This window comes from Protobothrops mucrosquamatus, unplaced genomic scaffold (genome assembly GCF_001527695.2).
Source record: "Protobothrops mucrosquamatus isolate PMUCROS unplaced genomic scaffold, P.Mucros_1.0 scaffold3589, whole genome shotgun sequence".
Classification (NCBI taxonomy): domain Eukaryota; kingdom Metazoa; phylum Chordata; class Lepidosauria; order Squamata; family Viperidae; genus Protobothrops; species Protobothrops mucrosquamatus.
Genome location: NW_015389554.1, coordinates 144952 through 161920, shown reverse-complemented (window position 1 = coordinate 161920; position 16969 = coordinate 144952). Strand labels below are relative to the sequence as shown.

Below are 16969 nucleotides of genomic sequence, written 5' to 3'. Positions count from 1 at the left end.
AGACAATCTATCTATGATGGTTGTTAAGACTCAACACAAACTTGGTGGCACATAATCAATAATTCAAAATATACATGACTAGAAAACTTTCAGAAAAATGGCCACTCAAGAGGAAAACAAGAAGAGTGAGAGATCGTTATATTCCAGCACTCAAGGATCAATTACTTTCCATTTGCAATTGCAAAAAAATACTTTACAGTGATAATACTGAGGATGGTAAATACGTTTTTCACATAAAATGTTATGCTGAATCTGCTAAAACAGGACTTTGAACTACTGCCCTCCAGATCTAATTTCATCTCAGCAGGGAATGCTGACAGATCAAATAAATGGCAGGATCTATTTTCTAGCACATATCCATTGGAAAAACAGTATTAGTTAATGCAAAGGATACGGCTTCTAATAAAAGTCTTTTTAGAGTTTTATAATTGTCAAATTTTGAAAAATACAATTCACTCCCCCCCCCCCAAAAAGGGGGGGGAACCCTGATAAATAAAGCATGCACTAGAATCTGGCTTGAGATACCCATCTGGAAAACCACTCTTACATCTTTAGTTGCTCTGATTCAATTTGTTCTCAATTCTAACAAGAAAGAGTAAGCCCTTATAACTACTTTTATTTTCCTAGCTTACTTGCGAAAGGAAGGAAGGAAGGAAGGAAGGAAGGAAGGAAGGAAGGAAGGAAGGAAGGAAGGAAGGAAGGAAGGAAGGAAGGAAGAAAGAAAGAAAGAAAGAAAGAAAGAAAGAAAGAAAGAAAGAAAGAAGGAAAAAGAAATCCATTTCCACCCTTAACAAAAACCGCATTCAAGAGACATAATAGCAGGAATAGCATAATCCCCTAATTCTTCTGCATACTGAGAAAATATAATTTGGGAGCTTTATTTCCATAAAGATTTTTTTTAAAAAAGATATGCACCCTCTGTCTCTTCTTAAACAAGTGGATTTAAGACCTATTTCAGCTGCATTACTGGGGACAAAAAGCAAAATCCAGACAAGCTGTAACAGCAGTTCCTGCCAGAATGTTAAGGATTTCAAAATATTTCAGGTTCCTTTAAAAAAAAACCAACCCAAACATATTGTGTCTCTTATTTCTGCAATATTCAATCCTACGCATGCTTAAATTGGCACAGTGGCAATCATCCTAACCTTCCCTCCAAGCCTTATCCACGCCAATTGATCAGCTAGCCAAAAGCAGAATAGCTGACATTTAATAGGGAAAAAGAAAAAATCAATGCCAAACATATTGTAATGTACTCAAAAGAGGATGAGCAATGTGCAAAAAATGGGAAAAACAGTGACTTGCGGGGCTTTTGTTCATCCACAACTGGTGTGGAGGTGATAACCTATTTCTTCTTCCTCCTGACATTAATCAATCCTGTGCTAGCAAAAGGGAGCTCCTTAACTGATGCACCTCTTGTGCTGAAAGCTCAAAATAAATAACCTCCATTTCATGTGCTGAAAAATATGCACCAATGTGACCTGATTAAAAACAGCCTCGGCAAATACCAGCCATTAATTTTCTGGACAGTAATGAGCTTCATGAAAATTTATCAGTCTAACAACACAGTTGATAGCCTTTTCCGAAGAACTAAAAAGACAGGACAGGGAAAATAAAAAATACACAACCCAACAAGAAAAAAACTTTTTTTAAAAAAAAACACAGATGACAATTTCAAACACATTTGAGCACTATTACATATCCGAGCAATATTACGTATTACATTTAGACATCTATAATTTACCACTCATATGTAACAGCGGTCGTGAAATGCAGCGTAAACTTAAAAAGCAGAGCTTGATTTTGCATGCAGATGCGAGCAGGTGTGCTAAACCGCTGGTGAAAAAGCTGATGGGGCAGTCAAGAGTAGCATGGAAGGAGAAAGGATGCAACATAATTGAAGATCTAGGGCAGTGATGGCGAACCTATTAGAGACCGAGTGCCCAAACTGCAACCCAAAAACACTTATGCATCGTCGGGTGCCGGGTGGGCGTGGCCCATTGGGTGGGCGTGCCCATTGGGTGGGCGTGGCTGCAGTGGTAACGGCAGACTGGGTGGGACTAAAAAGTTCAATCAATCAATTCCAACTTTGCAAGATTTTTTTTCCCACGAGAAGTTGAAATTGACTGATTGATTGAACCCCCCTTTTTTTTTTTGCACACAGCGGTGGAGTCCTATAGTGAAAAGGTTTTATAAAACCCAGCTGAAGGCCTAGGACTGGGGCGACGGTGCGCGTGCCCACAGAGAGGGCTCTGAGTGCCGCCTCTGGCACCCGTGCCATAGGTTCGCCACCACTGATCTAGGGCTATTTGCATGCAGATGACATCTGTTAAATGGCGGTAGGAGAATCAAAAGATTGTTTTGAAAAAGTGGCAGGAATGAGGCTGCTTTTGAGGAAGAGTTTTCCAAGCAAACAGCGAACCCAGCACCTTGACATCTCAACCACGATTCCCGGTCTGAAACTATTTAAGGTTGGTGGAAACAGCTTCCAAGAACACAGCACACTCCTTCCGAATTATGCAGTCTGAAGCATAATTGGGCTCCCTGGCCTCACCATTGCTGCACGAAAGGATTTTACAATCTTCCCAAGGAGGATGAACTAAGTGGAAACATTATCTTGCATGCTCTTAAACATCTCAATGTGAGTAACAGATCGCTTCAGCAAGCAGGAAAGGTCATTCGGAATAAAAAAAAAATGCTTTTTAAGCATTTTATTCATGATGTCCCCTACTGTAAATCCCAGCTAACCTTTACATTTTCTCCCTGTGTTACTAAAGCCACCATATTTTTAGCTGCTCCACTGTAGGCTGCATTTCATCCCAAAGTAGAGTCTAGACTGGTTCTATCTTCTACCTCAAACAGGATGGAAACTGGCAAACTAAGTAATATAATACTCGGCCCTCTCCATCTTTACTTCCTCAAAACTCAATATGGAAGGGGATTATGGGAGTATGACTGCAGGGACCTACTGAAGAAACCATCACTAAGGGATATTCTACAGCTCTGCCTAAACCTTGACACCGAGAGGCATCAGCACTGGGTGACTGTGTTCTTAGAGGTTGCCATCCAATAATATGCACTACAGGATGGGAGAAACGGCTGTAGAAGGTGTCAGTTCTGCTGAGGGTTAGCCAAGAGATGCCCCCCCCCCCATGACTGTTTGTGGAATATATTACCATTTCAGAGTCACTATGGCAGGGCTGCTTGAGCCTGACTGCACAACCAGGCTCAAGGTGTGGTGGATGCTCAAAGGAGAGAAGGAATTCAAGATTGTCATCACAATCCTCTTCCTCTGTATCCCCCTCCCAATCAGCAAAAGCACCTCTAGTCAAGAAATTCGAGCGTGTCCGTGCCATGCGGGCTTTCTTTTTATGGACTGGTCGGGCAACCTGCTTGACACCAAATGATAAAACAGATGATATGGAATGAACAAACAAAAAAACAAAACAAAAACACAAGTCAAAGGATAAGGAACACGGAACCATGTGGGTGGGGGTTTTTTTTGGTTTTTTTGGTTTTTTTTTAAAAAAAAGATCTTCCGAGTGCATCATTTGTTTAAACAACATGATAAGTCGGTTCTCAACAAACAAGGAAGGACAGCAGGGGGGGGAGGGGAAACCACATACGGGAAAAGTAGAAATGATGCCCTAATTGGGTTTGATATCATTTCGTTGGTGAGCCAGTTCAGACAGAACATGGGCCTGGTTCTCAATGAAGTATGTGGCTGAGTTGCACATTAAAATGCAAGGGGAGATTCCCCTGGCACAAAATCTAGATAATCTGATGCCAGAGAGAAAATACGCGACTAGATTCCTCCTTGTTTTTTATATGCAATTCTTGTTTGAACACTCAATTATGGGAGCCCCTGCCTACAATCTGAAGTGTACAGCTGAGAAACAGGTTCGCTACCATATTAAAAACTAGGTCAACAATACAAAAAATATATACTGTGGTATAGCACTCTTTAATCTTACATCTGCTTTCCAGCTGATAAGACCCTGTATTCCTTCCTACAGCTGATAAGACCCTGTATTCCTTCCTACAGATCATGGCATGTTTGGGGAGATAGCTGGGAGAAATAAGTTGACTTACTGCTGAAAAAAATATGTTTCTTACCTCTCCTCTGTCTGTTCTGGAAAGTTTCAGTGGCTTTTTCTGTTCTTCTTTTGGAAGAAGCAGAGGTGCTGAAGATCCTTTATTAAAACTAAAAAACAAAATGATTGCAAACTTACTTGCAGTAGACCATAAATAGACAAAAGTCATTAGCATGGGAAAGCAGTGATCAACTTCCTATAAAGCTATTGTATTGGGTTTCCCTAGAACAACAAAGATAGTGCCTTGTGATTTTATTGCTATTTAGTTCAGTCGTCTAGAGAATGGGCGTTAAATGAAGGAATCAGACATTGCACATATAGCTTTACATGTATTTTACTGAGAATTCAATTGATACTCTTATCTATATTTTTTGTTTGTAAGATTTGAAGCCAGCAAAGTGGGAGTCCCTATTTTGTAAACATTGGATGGATGGGAGAGAGATTCAAGGCCAAGAAAAGAGCAGCCAAAAATCTGTTTAACTTGAAAAGACAGGAGGAAAAGACCCAGGACTGACATAAATATGAGGGGTCCTTGGTGCTCTCCGAAGTAGGTTGGTTTTCTTGCAGACTTTTCATTACCCAAAGTACATAAGATAAGATAACCTTTATTGTCATTTTTTTATTGTGAGCACAACGGCACACATCAAAAATGAAATTTAGTTGCCCGCTCTCAAAGTGAAACACATACATGACACACACCTAAACATAATATGAACAACATATGTATAGACCCACATCCCTACATATATGTAGCAAATAAATATGAAATACTGTCCATCTTGAATATATAACGGAAGGAGGAAGCTTGAGAGTTCGCAAGGTTAATGCTGTATGGAATGAAACTGGCTGAATCTGGATGTTCTGCTTCGGATACCACGAAGCCCCCTCCTCCCAGAAGGTAACAAGGAAAACAGGTCGTGAAGAGGATGTGTAGTGTCCCAGATAATCTTACGGACCCTGCTCAAGCAGCACTTCTGTGCTATGTCCTGGATGGGAGGGAGGGAGCTGCCAATGATCTTTTGGGCCATTCTCACCACTCTCTGCACTGCCTTCCTGATGATGTTACCTAGATTGGTAATGAAATGTCTGCAAGAAAACCACCAAGCTCAGAGAGCACCAAGGACCCCTCATTTCTATCCTGAACTACAAATACTCTCCTCCATCAGAGCAGATTTCATGTGTGGAGAGAGGGAGGGAGGGAGGGAGGGAGAGGGAGAGAGAAAGAGAGAGGGAGAGAGAAAGACAAAGAGAGAGATTTACAGCCATGCCTGCTATGAAGACTTGACACTCTGAGAACTTTCTCTCTCTCTCTCTCTCTCCCCCTTGGTTTTCTTCTAAGGCTGCTATTTTCAAGGAAGATCCAAGTAGCAGTTTTATAAAAGTGTGACATACAAGCACCCATTATCGTACTCACGTATTGCCCAAATGAGTATCCTTTGGTGTAAAGAAAATGGAACCAACTCTGGTTTCCTTGGAAGAGCTTTCCTTGCCCTGGCTAGGAATTCGAGGCAATCTGAACCGTTTTTCCCTCGCAGGTAGATTGCTGACACTTTCCTGAGACTCGACACCCGTTTGCAAATTCAACCAATCGGTTCCAACAGATTCCAGGGTGACTGGCGTCTGACCTTCCTTTTTGTCTGGGGTCATGGGGACGGTCTTTTCCTTCAGGGCCGTCTGGCAAATAGGGGGACTTCCTTTTTTGGGGCCAGAAGGAGATTTAAGGTTCACCGATGAGGCGGTTTCTGCATTTGTTGCAAGTCTTAGTTCTCCCTTGCCTTGAGGATGGGCGATGAGGAGAGGTGGACCTCTGTCCATTTTCTTAGGCGAGGTGAGAGGGGTTCCATGGCAGGAGTCCCGAATCCTATTCTGTTCATGCTCTTGTCTCTGAAGCTCTTCAAAAACTTTATGCTGCTTCCCCAAAATTTCTGTCTGCCGTCGTATCTGCTCCATCATCTCTCTTTCGTTCTGCATCTGTTTTCGTTTCTGGCGTTCTTCTTTCTCAACATTTAACTTCTCCAGCTTCTCGATAACCCTATCCGAGAGATGCACTCCTGTAGCTGTAACAGCTGGGAATTCTCCACTGCCGGACATTTGGCCATCGTCATGTAAGGCTGGACTCTGTGTGGCCCTTTGCAGTGGAGGATGTTTTTTGGTGCCTGGGAAAAAAAAATGGCTCCCCATTTCCATCTGTTTGTTTCTTAGGTTATTGTCCCTCACTGAACGGCCAACTTTCAACTTGTCCTGTGGTGGAAGATAAAATGTAGGCAAACTACTAGAAATCAATGGTGCTCTTGTATGCATGTTGGAGACAATGTCATGAGGGTCACAAATTGACCGCTCTTTAGCAGCCAGGCAGTCAGGCAATTCAGAACTTGAGATTGACCTCTTTCTCTCCGACACATTTTTATTGATAGTAGCAGCAGCAGCAGCAAATTTGGAGATGTCTTTGTCATCTTCATCATCATCATCATCATCATCAAATGTTGGGCTATCATGTAGTGATTCTCTGAGATTTACACTGTGATCCTGAGATGAGAGGGGGTCCCGGCTTAGCTTCTCTAGACTTCCCTGAGAGCTTTTACTCCTCGGAGGTCTTCGAGGAGAGGGCATCCCTTCAGAAACAAGATCAGGGGACAACCGATGCTCCTCCGAGGGAGACGTCTCACTAGTGGATCGAACCTTCAGCAACTCCAAACTAAAAATGGCTTGCTCCAGTTCGCGCATGCGCCGGCTCTCTCGCTTTGCACGGACTCCTTTTTTTGGGTTGAGATCTTCCAGGGACTTTGGTCTTTCTCTGACAAGAACTTCCTCTTCCATGCTCATTCCGCTCTGGCTGTTGGCCCTCTCGTGATGCTTGTGTAAAGAATTTGACGGATCCACTCTATTGTCCATAACCGATTTATGGTCTTTGACGGCTTTCACTCTATTTTCAAATGAATTCTCTTCCCATTCAGAAGACTCTGAGTCCTTAATATCCGAGCTGTACCCTAGTATTAATTTATTATCTTTACTTGTTAGTCTATTCTTTAGTGAGGCTTCACTCAGTCGCTGCTCTTTTAATGTGGTAAACCTGTTTAAAGAAAAATAGAGAAAGAGCTCAGTTATTTTTTATTTTTTTTATTAAAAGTTTTATAACATTTACAGAATAAACCCCCTTCCCCTCCCCCGACCCCCCCTGCCCCCCGCTTCCCAGAGCTGTTCACAGGGTTACAAATATATTATTCATAATCTAACTAACATTATCCACCTAAATAAGTAACCAAATCTTTAACACACTTTAACTCCTTTTTTTTAAAATAAATTTGAATAAATCAAAAATTAAACACAATAATAAACAGATAATCAACTTAATTATTAAACAAAACTCCTACTCAATATAATAATAATATCAATAATAATGAAAAAATATAAGAAGTATAATAAATTACTCAATAACAATATTATAAAATTTACTCAAAAACCAAATGGAACTTATCAGTCCCATATTTATTCTGAATATAATCTATCCATCTTCTCCAAACCGAAATATATCTTTCCTGTGGGCAATCCTTTAAATAGGCAGAAATCTTAGCCATTTCTGCCAAATTTGACACTTTAAGAGACCATTCTTCTACAGTAGGCAAACGAGCCGTCTTCCAATTTTGAGCTCAGAAAGAGCTCAGTTATGATGACCACAAATTTGTCAATCTTCCTTTCATTTGATCTCTTCATATTAACTTCCCATTCTATTTCCACTAATAGGAAGCATCAAATATGCATAAAGGTATTTGAATATTTTTAGTACTCATAGTGGACTAGGCAGTTCTGATAGTGGAACGTACTTATTCTCGTATATCAAGAAAGAGATTGTACCTTTTTCTGTTACAGTGCAGTTTATATAAAGATAACAACTGACGTGACTGCAACTATTGTTAAACCAGGATTTACTGCAGTGGGTGAACTCAGTTTTACATATAGCTTAGTACTATCCATTAACCCAGTTCTTCCTCAGCTTAAGTACTTTCAGATGAGTAACTTCAACTCCTAGAGTTCTCCAGCCAGAATGGCCATTGTGTCAAGGTTGGGGAAGACTGTATGGACCACAATTCTCATCTGCACATATGACGGATAATGACTGTGGTGGTTGAACTAGATTGGGGAAGGCCGATTATACTGGTTGATTGGACAAGTTGCAGTCCACACATGTTGAATGGAGTGGATTATGGAAACCTTGTTTATTATGTTAGTAGCTCATAACTTCATGTCCTATTTAGAAATGTTAATGAATCCTTAGTCAGTAATGTTAATCCTTAGTCAGGCATGGAAATTCCCAGATGCAAAATTGGTTGAAGTATGATCTGTCCTCAAAATCTTTATTTACAGGGGCTATGTTCGTGTGCTAAGCAATAATACATCTGTGTGCGATTTGGGCTTACTGCAATATGCGAATCTAGCCATTGTGATTGATCAGCCGTAAGATATGGCTTGCTGTAGATGAACTAAGGAAACAGTGTTTTGTTCTACACACCATAGTGAACAAAATGATATACCTATAAATACAGTTAAAAGATTTACCATATTGCAAATCAAATTATTGTAGGGCACTGAACCAATAATTGTTAAGTTTTGTAGCTAGGTAAAAGAGCTATTTTATGCAGCGGCATCGGGACATGATAATAAACAATTACATTTGTAAATATTTCTTTTATCACCCATTTAGTCCCAATAATTCCCAAGGTCTTCTTTCATTTAGACACATATCTCCTTTCCTAAACACTGCGTGCATTACCTCTGCCGTGCTTTGTAGCCTCTATAGGCTGCTTGCAACAAAATGATTTTGTTTCTTTTGGCTCTGAAGAGAGCCCTCGTGCGGTAGCTCCGCCAGTGCGCCTGGATAGATGTTGCTGCAGCGTGCCGACGTCTTAAGCAGTCCCTCCAAGAGCTCTGGATAATGAAGCCTGCAATCCGCATCTGCTGGAATCTTCGCCGTGCCATGTAACCTCGCCAGTATGCCTGAAGGACCACAGCAGCTTGCTCTAAAAAGGCTGAATTGTTCAGGGATTCTTCCTCTGTTTCAGCTAGCTTTCTTTTCTGATAACGACGCCAACAATGCTGCCCAGGGAATTAAAAAAAAAAAGGAAATACTTTATTGACACAATAATGAGTTTTTATCCGAAGCCATTAGCTGGAATAATTCTGGTTAAGATATTTCTAACCCTTAAGTACTAATTTCTAATATTATGATACTCCAATTCATTACAAAAAGTTTATGTTTACTGGTTACAAGCATTTTTAAAGCGTGCGTTTTAATGCAGACCGAAGTATATACCAATCCATACAAGAATGTTGTACTGGCAGTGAGGATGAAGAAAAATAGTCAATTAAAGAATAGTTAGTAATTTTCTTGCACATGGTATGGATACATTGAATAAACCTCTCCACTTCTAAAGAAAGCTGGTTTAAGGTTTGATGCATTGTATGCATTGTATGAATCCTTTGAACTATGGTGCTGGAGAAGACTCCTGTGAGTCCCTTGGACTGCAAGGCATTCAAACCGGTCAGTCCTAGAAGAGATCAACCCCGACTGCTCTTTAGAAGGCCAGATCCTGAAGTTGAAACTCAAGTACTTTGGCCACCTAATGAGAAGGAAGGACTCACTGGAGAAGAGCCTAATGCTGGGAAAGATTGAGGGCAATAGAAGAAGGGAACGACAGAGAATGAGGTGGCTGGATGGAGTCACTGAAGCAGGAGGCGTGAGCTTAAATGGACTCCAGAAGATGGTAGAGGACAGGAAGACCTGTAGGAACATTGTCCATGGAGTCGCGATGGGTTGGACACGACTTCGCAATTAACAACAACGAATCCAGAAAAAGGATAAATTCAATAACTAGCTTAACTGTGTTGTGTAAAGGCAACAATATCTATGTTGAGAGTAAGGTAAACATCCTCAAGGTTTAAATTTAAAAACAAAATACAGGTGACCCCCACCTGTATGATCACGGCAGCCTGCCTCATGCTCAGGAACTGCCTTCTGTACAGCATCGTCCGGAACCAGCTCTGCAATAAGATAATCCTTTGCAAAACTTCCTCGTGTAACAGTCCTTGTAAAAGCTGTCGTCCCTGTTCCTTCATGAACACCTGATGGATAATTGAACAATAACCATTAATGTCGGTTCCCTTTGCTATCAGCAACCTGACACACACATGTGGGTTTTTTTTTCCCAGTAAAATATCTGCAACTGTGCATGTGTCCAAAGAACCACACTGATTCTTCCAGTCTTTTTTTTTTTTTTACAAAGAGATTAATTAAGTTCTAATCATCCCTCAGATATAATGATAAACAAATAGGATCTTTGAAATCCAAGTTGTAGAAGTTACCTCAGTCCACAGGACTTTTTTTTTTAAGGACACATGAGGAAAGAACATCACAAAATCCCCCTTTTGAACAGGTGTCTAGAAACAGTTGTTGGACCTTACCATAGTTCGCCCAACTTGGTAACTATCTGAGTTGTTGTCTGTCTTTTTGAAGAAGCCTTCAATATTCTGCTTAGACGGGGCAGTGCCTCGTGGGAGAAGTACGTGGAAGTGGTCTACAAAATCCTGGCAATTTAGACACAGCATCACCATATTGTTACATTTATAAACTTTTCATGTGTCAAACATAAAAGAAACTCATGTTAGTAAACTGTATATAAACTTTTCAATACATAAACCTAAAAGAATGTCACTTGAAGAAATACAAATAGGCTGAGGCAGCTTGCAAGAAATACTGCCATGCACAACTCTTGTAAATTTGGAAATAGATTTGGATTTACAAATAGCTCCAGCAACAACCTGGCATATTTTTTTAAAAAAAAAAATAAAACCAATTAAACAAAACCCAGCCAACTCATCTGCTTTCAGACTCTTTATACTATCACCATAACCTTTCAGAGAATCGAGAAAGAATTATCTCACCTGGAAAGAATATTTACAGCTATATCCTGATTGTCGGATGCGCACTGTCTCAAGCATTCCTGTGTAACGCAGCTGTCTAAGCACCAAGTTATCATTGAACCTCAAGGGCAGCTGAAAAAGCAAAATACACAATTTGAGCCAACTCGCCTATAGAACCAGTTATGCATGATAACTCATTTCGAGGTTTCTGTGTTTTTAAATGGAGCCAACACACTGTTCCAAAGTAGCAAATCATCCCATTTTTTAAGCCTAACAGTAATGTACAGTTTTGTCCACATCACTACGGACAAGAAACTGAATCAGTCTCAAACAGAATATGCAATTATCTACAAGCTTGGCTTAATGCCTATCTTAGTGTGAACATCTATACAGATGTTAATCCTGTGCCATATTTAGCAACAAAAAGGCAACAGGAAGTTAATAGTATTGCCTATGAAATCAGGAATATTGCGTCATGAAATGCCTAATAGTCATTGAACACAAGACTGCATACTTTTTTGTAAAATAAAGGCATGTTTAGAGCAGGGGTGTCAAACTCGCAACGTCACGTGATGTGTCATGATGTATCATGACTTTTTTTCCATTGCCGGCAATGGGATAGGCGCGGTTTTGCCATGATGTATCCAGCCCGCAGGCCAGCAGTTTCACACCCCTGGATTAGAGCCTGACAATCTGTTCCATTCAGATAACCTCACACCTATAAACTCTGCACTCCCAGTTCTAGCCAAGAGCCAAATTGGAAGAAAAAAAAATTATAGAACATTCCACATTAATATTGCTTCCATAATATGTTTTCATCCAGCAGATAATAGAAGATGGTTTTATACATCCACCAAAATTATTCAGGCTGCAAATTGATTCACTAAATGCATATCAAAAATTAGGGATTTTAAAGTTAACTTTTCTACATTACTATTTGCGCTGACTTAAAGAGCTGGTATCTCATTTTGATATTTGCTATTTTAGCCTGCCTCTGTGTTATGACTGCTCTTAGGGAGGGCATCTTATTCTACTTTCGGTAATCTTTAGCTATGTCACAAATCGCAGGTTGACTGTCTTTCAGCTGCAAATCATTCGGCGTTGGGGAACGGTTTACCTTCTCAGCGTTGGAGCGAATGCATTTGACAAAATAGGGCTCTGCCTGCCCCAGAGTCTCCATCAATTTGGTAAGTGAAGCCTGGAGAACAAAACATAACATTGGCTGCTGATAATAATAATTTATTATTATTATTATTATTATTATTATTATTATTATTATTATTATTATTATTATTATTATTATTATTATTATTATTATTATTATTATTATTATTATTATTATTATTCTTCTTCTTCTTCTTCTTCTTCTTCTTCTTCTTCTTCTTCTTCTTCTTCTTCTTCTTCTTCTTCTTCTTCTTCTTCTTCTTGAAGAAGAAAAAAAAGTAGTAGTAGTAGTAGTAGTTCCTAGTAAGGCCGCCTTTTGCAATTACTAATGGCGAATTTGTCAATGCCAATGGTGTTCAAGTGGTGCTCCAGTTGTTTTGGGGGCACCTTGGGTGCAATCCCAAAACAACTGGAGCACCACTTGGACACCATTGGCATTGACAAATTCGCCATTAGTCAATTGCAAAAGGCGGCCTTACTAGGAACTGCTTCCATCCTGCGACGATATCTGTAATACCATCAAACATCCACATCTGTCTATCCCAGGTCCTTGGTAAGGACTCGATAGGTAGACAAAAATGCCAAATCCAGTCTGAACATCTGGCTGACTGTGCGCTGATCAATAATAATAATAATAGTAATGAGTTGGAAGGGACTTTGGAGGTCTTCTAGTCCAACCCCCTGCTCAGGCAAATGGCTGTCCAGTCTCTTCTTAAGAACTTCTGCAATCAGTTGTGCAGAAAACTTTTGCAATCACGATTTAGGCTTTGTGAGAATAGAAGCAGATATCCCAATAAAACCATTTAGGAGCAGCCGCTGTGCTCAAAGTGCAGAAAAGAGGGTGGATTCAATGGAGGCGCTGAAATTTGTTCATGCTTAACTATAAGCTTTAGTTAGTATAGAGAGAGAGCCGGCTTGGTGCCATTATCTAGGCCAGCATGTTAAGCTTCCCTCCTCCTCCTCCTCCTCCCACTGAACCAGCCCAAAATAACCTTCATTTCCCCTGAAAGTAAAGCCTCCCAGCACTAACTAGCTAAATCAGGGTTTTTTCAAACTTAACGAGTTCCATGACAACTGATGGGGTCCATGGAAAACAAGAGGGGGTTTTTCCCCCTAAAAACCTATTTTTTTAAAAAAAGAAATCTCTAGAGCTTTGCCTCTTGATCAGCTGTTTCCCAGAATTTCTTTTCCTAACCAACAGAATCCACAGCTTGAAAACGTTTGAAAACTTTTCACTGACATGTGGTCCGTCCCCCCCTCCCAATGTACACTTCTTAACCAAAGAACTGCAAGGAAGTAACCTGGAACTGGGCACTGATGCTTGGTGGTTTCTTCTTCTTGTGAAGATGGAGAAGAGACTTTGTGATACGATCATGGAGAGTCAGGCTTGTCAGATGCTTCAGGGATTTCACCTCCAGCAAGTGCTGAGGAAGCAGAGAAGCAGAAAAAATTGGGAGAAGCTCTCGGCATAAATCAGTGCAAGGAATAACCTTCAGAGAGGCATCCATCTGAATGTAGGCTGCAGACAAACTTGCATCCCAGGTTTTTGCCCTGGATCCCAAAGAAGGTTAACCAGCATAAGGGTTATCATATAATTGATAATATGTTGCCCTATTTCTGCCACGTTCCACAAATTACTTATACATGTATGGATGCATGCAGACTTATTACATCCATTCTTTTTTGATGGAGTTACGTATGGGTGATATCCGGTAAGCAAATGAGTAGATGATCTGTATGCTACATTTTGAAGAGGTATTTGTATGCAGGGCTTGTAATTTTTTATATCGTATGGGGAAGGATTATCATGCCTGAAATAATAATAATAATAATAATAATAATAATAATAATAATAATAACAACAACAACAACAACAACAACAACAACAACAAGAACAACAACAAAGTTGGAAGGGACCTTGGAGGTCATCTAGTCCAACCCCCTGCTCAGGTAGGAAACCCTATACCAGGGGTAGGCAACCTTGGCTCTTTTATGACCCGTGGACTTCAACTCCCAGAATTCCTGAGCCAGCCATGCTGAGGAGAAATGGAGAGGTTTCCAAGCTGAGCCATGCTGGCTCAGGAATTCTGGGAGTTGAAGTCCACGAGTCATAAAAGAGCCAAGGTTGCCTACCCCTGCCCTATACCATTTCAGACAAATGGCTGTCCAGTCTCTTCTTAAAAACTTAATTTCTTAACTAGATCCATTAGCGGTGCTTACAGCCAAGTAATTCAGGGGTTCCTAACAGGGGGTGCAAGATGATATTCCAGGGGGTGTGAAAACCTGGGTTTAGAAGTTTCAAAATTATAAGTGTATATGCATAATTCGTTGCTGCTATTTCAAACTTTTGTAAGGAGTGCAAGAATATATCAGAAGCGTTCTAGGGGTGCGGGGTGTACAAAAGGTTGGGAACCACTGAGGTAAATGAATTCTCTCACCTTTGGTAGGTTGGGCTTGACTTTAACGTTCTTGTTTCGCCTATGGAAGATAAGAACCCAATAAAAAGCAGGATTACACGGTTAATCTGTAAATAGGTATTGGTGACTGTTGAAAGTTACCACAACACTGAAAAAAGTGACTTATGACCGTTTTTCACGACCACTGCAGCACCCCCATACTCGCACGATCAAGATTCAGACGCTTGGCCACTAGTTCATATTTATATACGGTCGCACTATCCCGGGATCATGTGATCGTCTTTTGCGACCTTCTGACAAACAATGTCAAAGGGGAAACCAGATTCCCTTAACCACTGCAGTGATTCCCTTAACAACTGTGGCAAGACAGGTTGCAAAATGGGGCAAAGCTCACTTAACAAATGTCTCACTTAGCAACATAAACCTTGGGCTTGACTGTGGTCGTAAGCCGAGGACTCCTGTACTATAATAGTAATATTAATACTAATAATAATAAAGTTGGAAGGAACCTTGGAGGTCATTTAGTCCAACCCCCTGCTCAGGCAGGAAACCCTACACCATTTCGGACAAATGGCTGTCCAGTCTCTTCTTAAAAACCTCCAGTATTGGAGCACACACAACTTCTGGAGGCAGGTCGTTCCACTGGTTAATTGTTTTCACTGTCAGGAAGTTTCTCCTTAGTTCCAGGTTGCTTCTCTCCTTGATTAGTTTCCACCCGTTGCTTCTTGTCCTGCCTTCAGGGGCTCTGGAGAATAGCTTGACCCCCTCCCCCTTCTTTGGGGCAGCCCCTCAAATACTGGAACTCTGCTATTGGGACACTACTGAGGACCAACTTTTTTTAAAAAAAACAAAAACCCTCACTTGTCCCATCGTATCTACGGTTATCCAAGCCCCCTTTGGAACAAATGCAAAAGTTCACTAACATGAGAATGCCGTGGGCACGCTCCAGAAGCTTGCTGTTCGTCGAATTCACAAATATCCCATCTTTGTCAAGGAAGTTGGAGAGTCGGTTCGGTCTGAGGCCCATCCTGGTATTCCACACTCCGTAGGCATCGCTGCAATGTATGGAAGTCGTACACTTTTACTTTTTTTTTTTTTTACTTTTCATCGGGGAAGAAAATGTCAGCGATTTAAAAAGGAGAAACACACCAAACAGCACAGGCCTGGCTGAGGGATCCACTTACCGCTGACTTTTCTCGTTAATAGTGTTAACTCCTTGCAGGTCAGAGAGGGGGGTTCTCGGCCGTTTCCGAGCAATACCTGTAGCAGCACGTCAATAAATAATAAAAAAAAAGAAATGTAACATTCCATTTTGCATGAAGGAAATTCGCTGGATCACATTTGAAAAGGGCTGTTGCAATGTAGGCTAAAAATGGAACATGCTGGGAACAGGGAGACAAAAGGATTTTAATATGGTGTGAGGCGAAGTGATATATTTGACAGGCTTCTAAAAATAAGGAAAACCGTTTTCTAATCAGTTGCCATAAAAATAAAAATAAAAAACAACAACCCGACTTGTAATTCCCCATACCAGCCATATTTTGACTTGTTAAGTATAAATGCATATCTCTCTTTTTCAGGGGCAAAAAAACAAGGGCATTTTGCCAGTCAAGTTGTCTGGCATTAAAAACATTGGCTATCATAATTAAGATACAAGTTTTGATGGGGATTTTCAGTCATTCAGTCATTATCCCCAAAGGTGCTGTTTCAAAAGGAAACTGGATTTTCTTGGTTTTTCCTTGAAAACGTTTCGCTTCACATCCAAGAAGCTTCTTCAGTTTGGGATAAGATAGCAATAGCAATAGTACTTAAGACTTATATACCACTTCATCGTGCTTTACAGCCCTCTCTAAGTGGTTTACAAAGTCAATATATTGCCCCCAACATTCTGGGTCCTCATTTTACCAACCTCAGAAGAATGGAAGGCTGAGTCAACCTTGAGCTGATCAGGATCCAACTTTTGGCAGTTGGCAGAATTAGCCTGCAATACTGCATTCTGCATACTAAAAAGCAGAGACATCACCCTGCCAACAAAAGTGCGTATAGTCAAGGCCATGGTTTTCCCAGTTGCAATGTATGGCTGTGAAAGTTGGACCATAAGAAAGGCTGAGCGCCAAAGAATGGAGGCCTTTGAACTATGGTGCTGGAGAAGACTCCTGCGAGTCCCCTGGACTGCAAGGCGATCAAACCAGTCAGTCCTAGAGGAGATCAACCCTGGCTTCTCTTTAGAAGGCCAGATCCTGAAGTTGAAACTCAAGTACTTTGGCCACCTAATGAGAAGGAAGGACTCACTGGAGAAGAGCCTAATGCTGGGAAAGATTGAGGGCAATAGAAGAAGGGGATGACAGAGAATGAGGTGGCTGGATGGAGTCACTGAAGCAG

The 16969-nt window shown here is 40.8% G+C and overlaps 1 protein-coding gene across 1 annotated transcript in view; it reads right to left on the bottom strand.

The window, feature by feature from the left end:
* The window catches only part of MYO9A (myosin IXA), a gene marked incomplete at its 3' end in the record, with an annotated part of 79722 nt that overhangs the window by 19402 nt on the left and 43351 nt on the right, over nucleotides 1–16969 (bottom strand). Inside the window, exons 15-26 of the mRNA XM_029286412.1 lie at nucleotides 15772–15847; nucleotides 15511–15642; nucleotides 14609–14648; nucleotides 13472–13594; nucleotides 12124–12204; nucleotides 11028–11138; nucleotides 10548–10670; nucleotides 10059–10208; nucleotides 8860–9182; nucleotides 5506–7161; nucleotides 4114–4201; nucleotides 3174–3389 (exon numbers count right to left, since the gene is read on the bottom strand). Of these exons, the coding sequence (XP_029142245.1) occupies nucleotides 3174–3389; nucleotides 4114–4201; nucleotides 5506–7161; nucleotides 8860–9182; nucleotides 10059–10208; nucleotides 10548–10670; nucleotides 11028–11138; nucleotides 12124–12204; nucleotides 13472–13594; nucleotides 14609–14648; nucleotides 15511–15642; nucleotides 15772–15847 (3119 nt within the window). The remainder of the gene's footprint in view (nucleotides 1–3173; nucleotides 3390–4113; nucleotides 4202–5505; nucleotides 7162–8859; nucleotides 9183–10058; nucleotides 10209–10547; nucleotides 10671–11027; nucleotides 11139–12123; nucleotides 12205–13471; nucleotides 13595–14608; nucleotides 14649–15510; nucleotides 15643–15771; nucleotides 15848–16969) is intronic.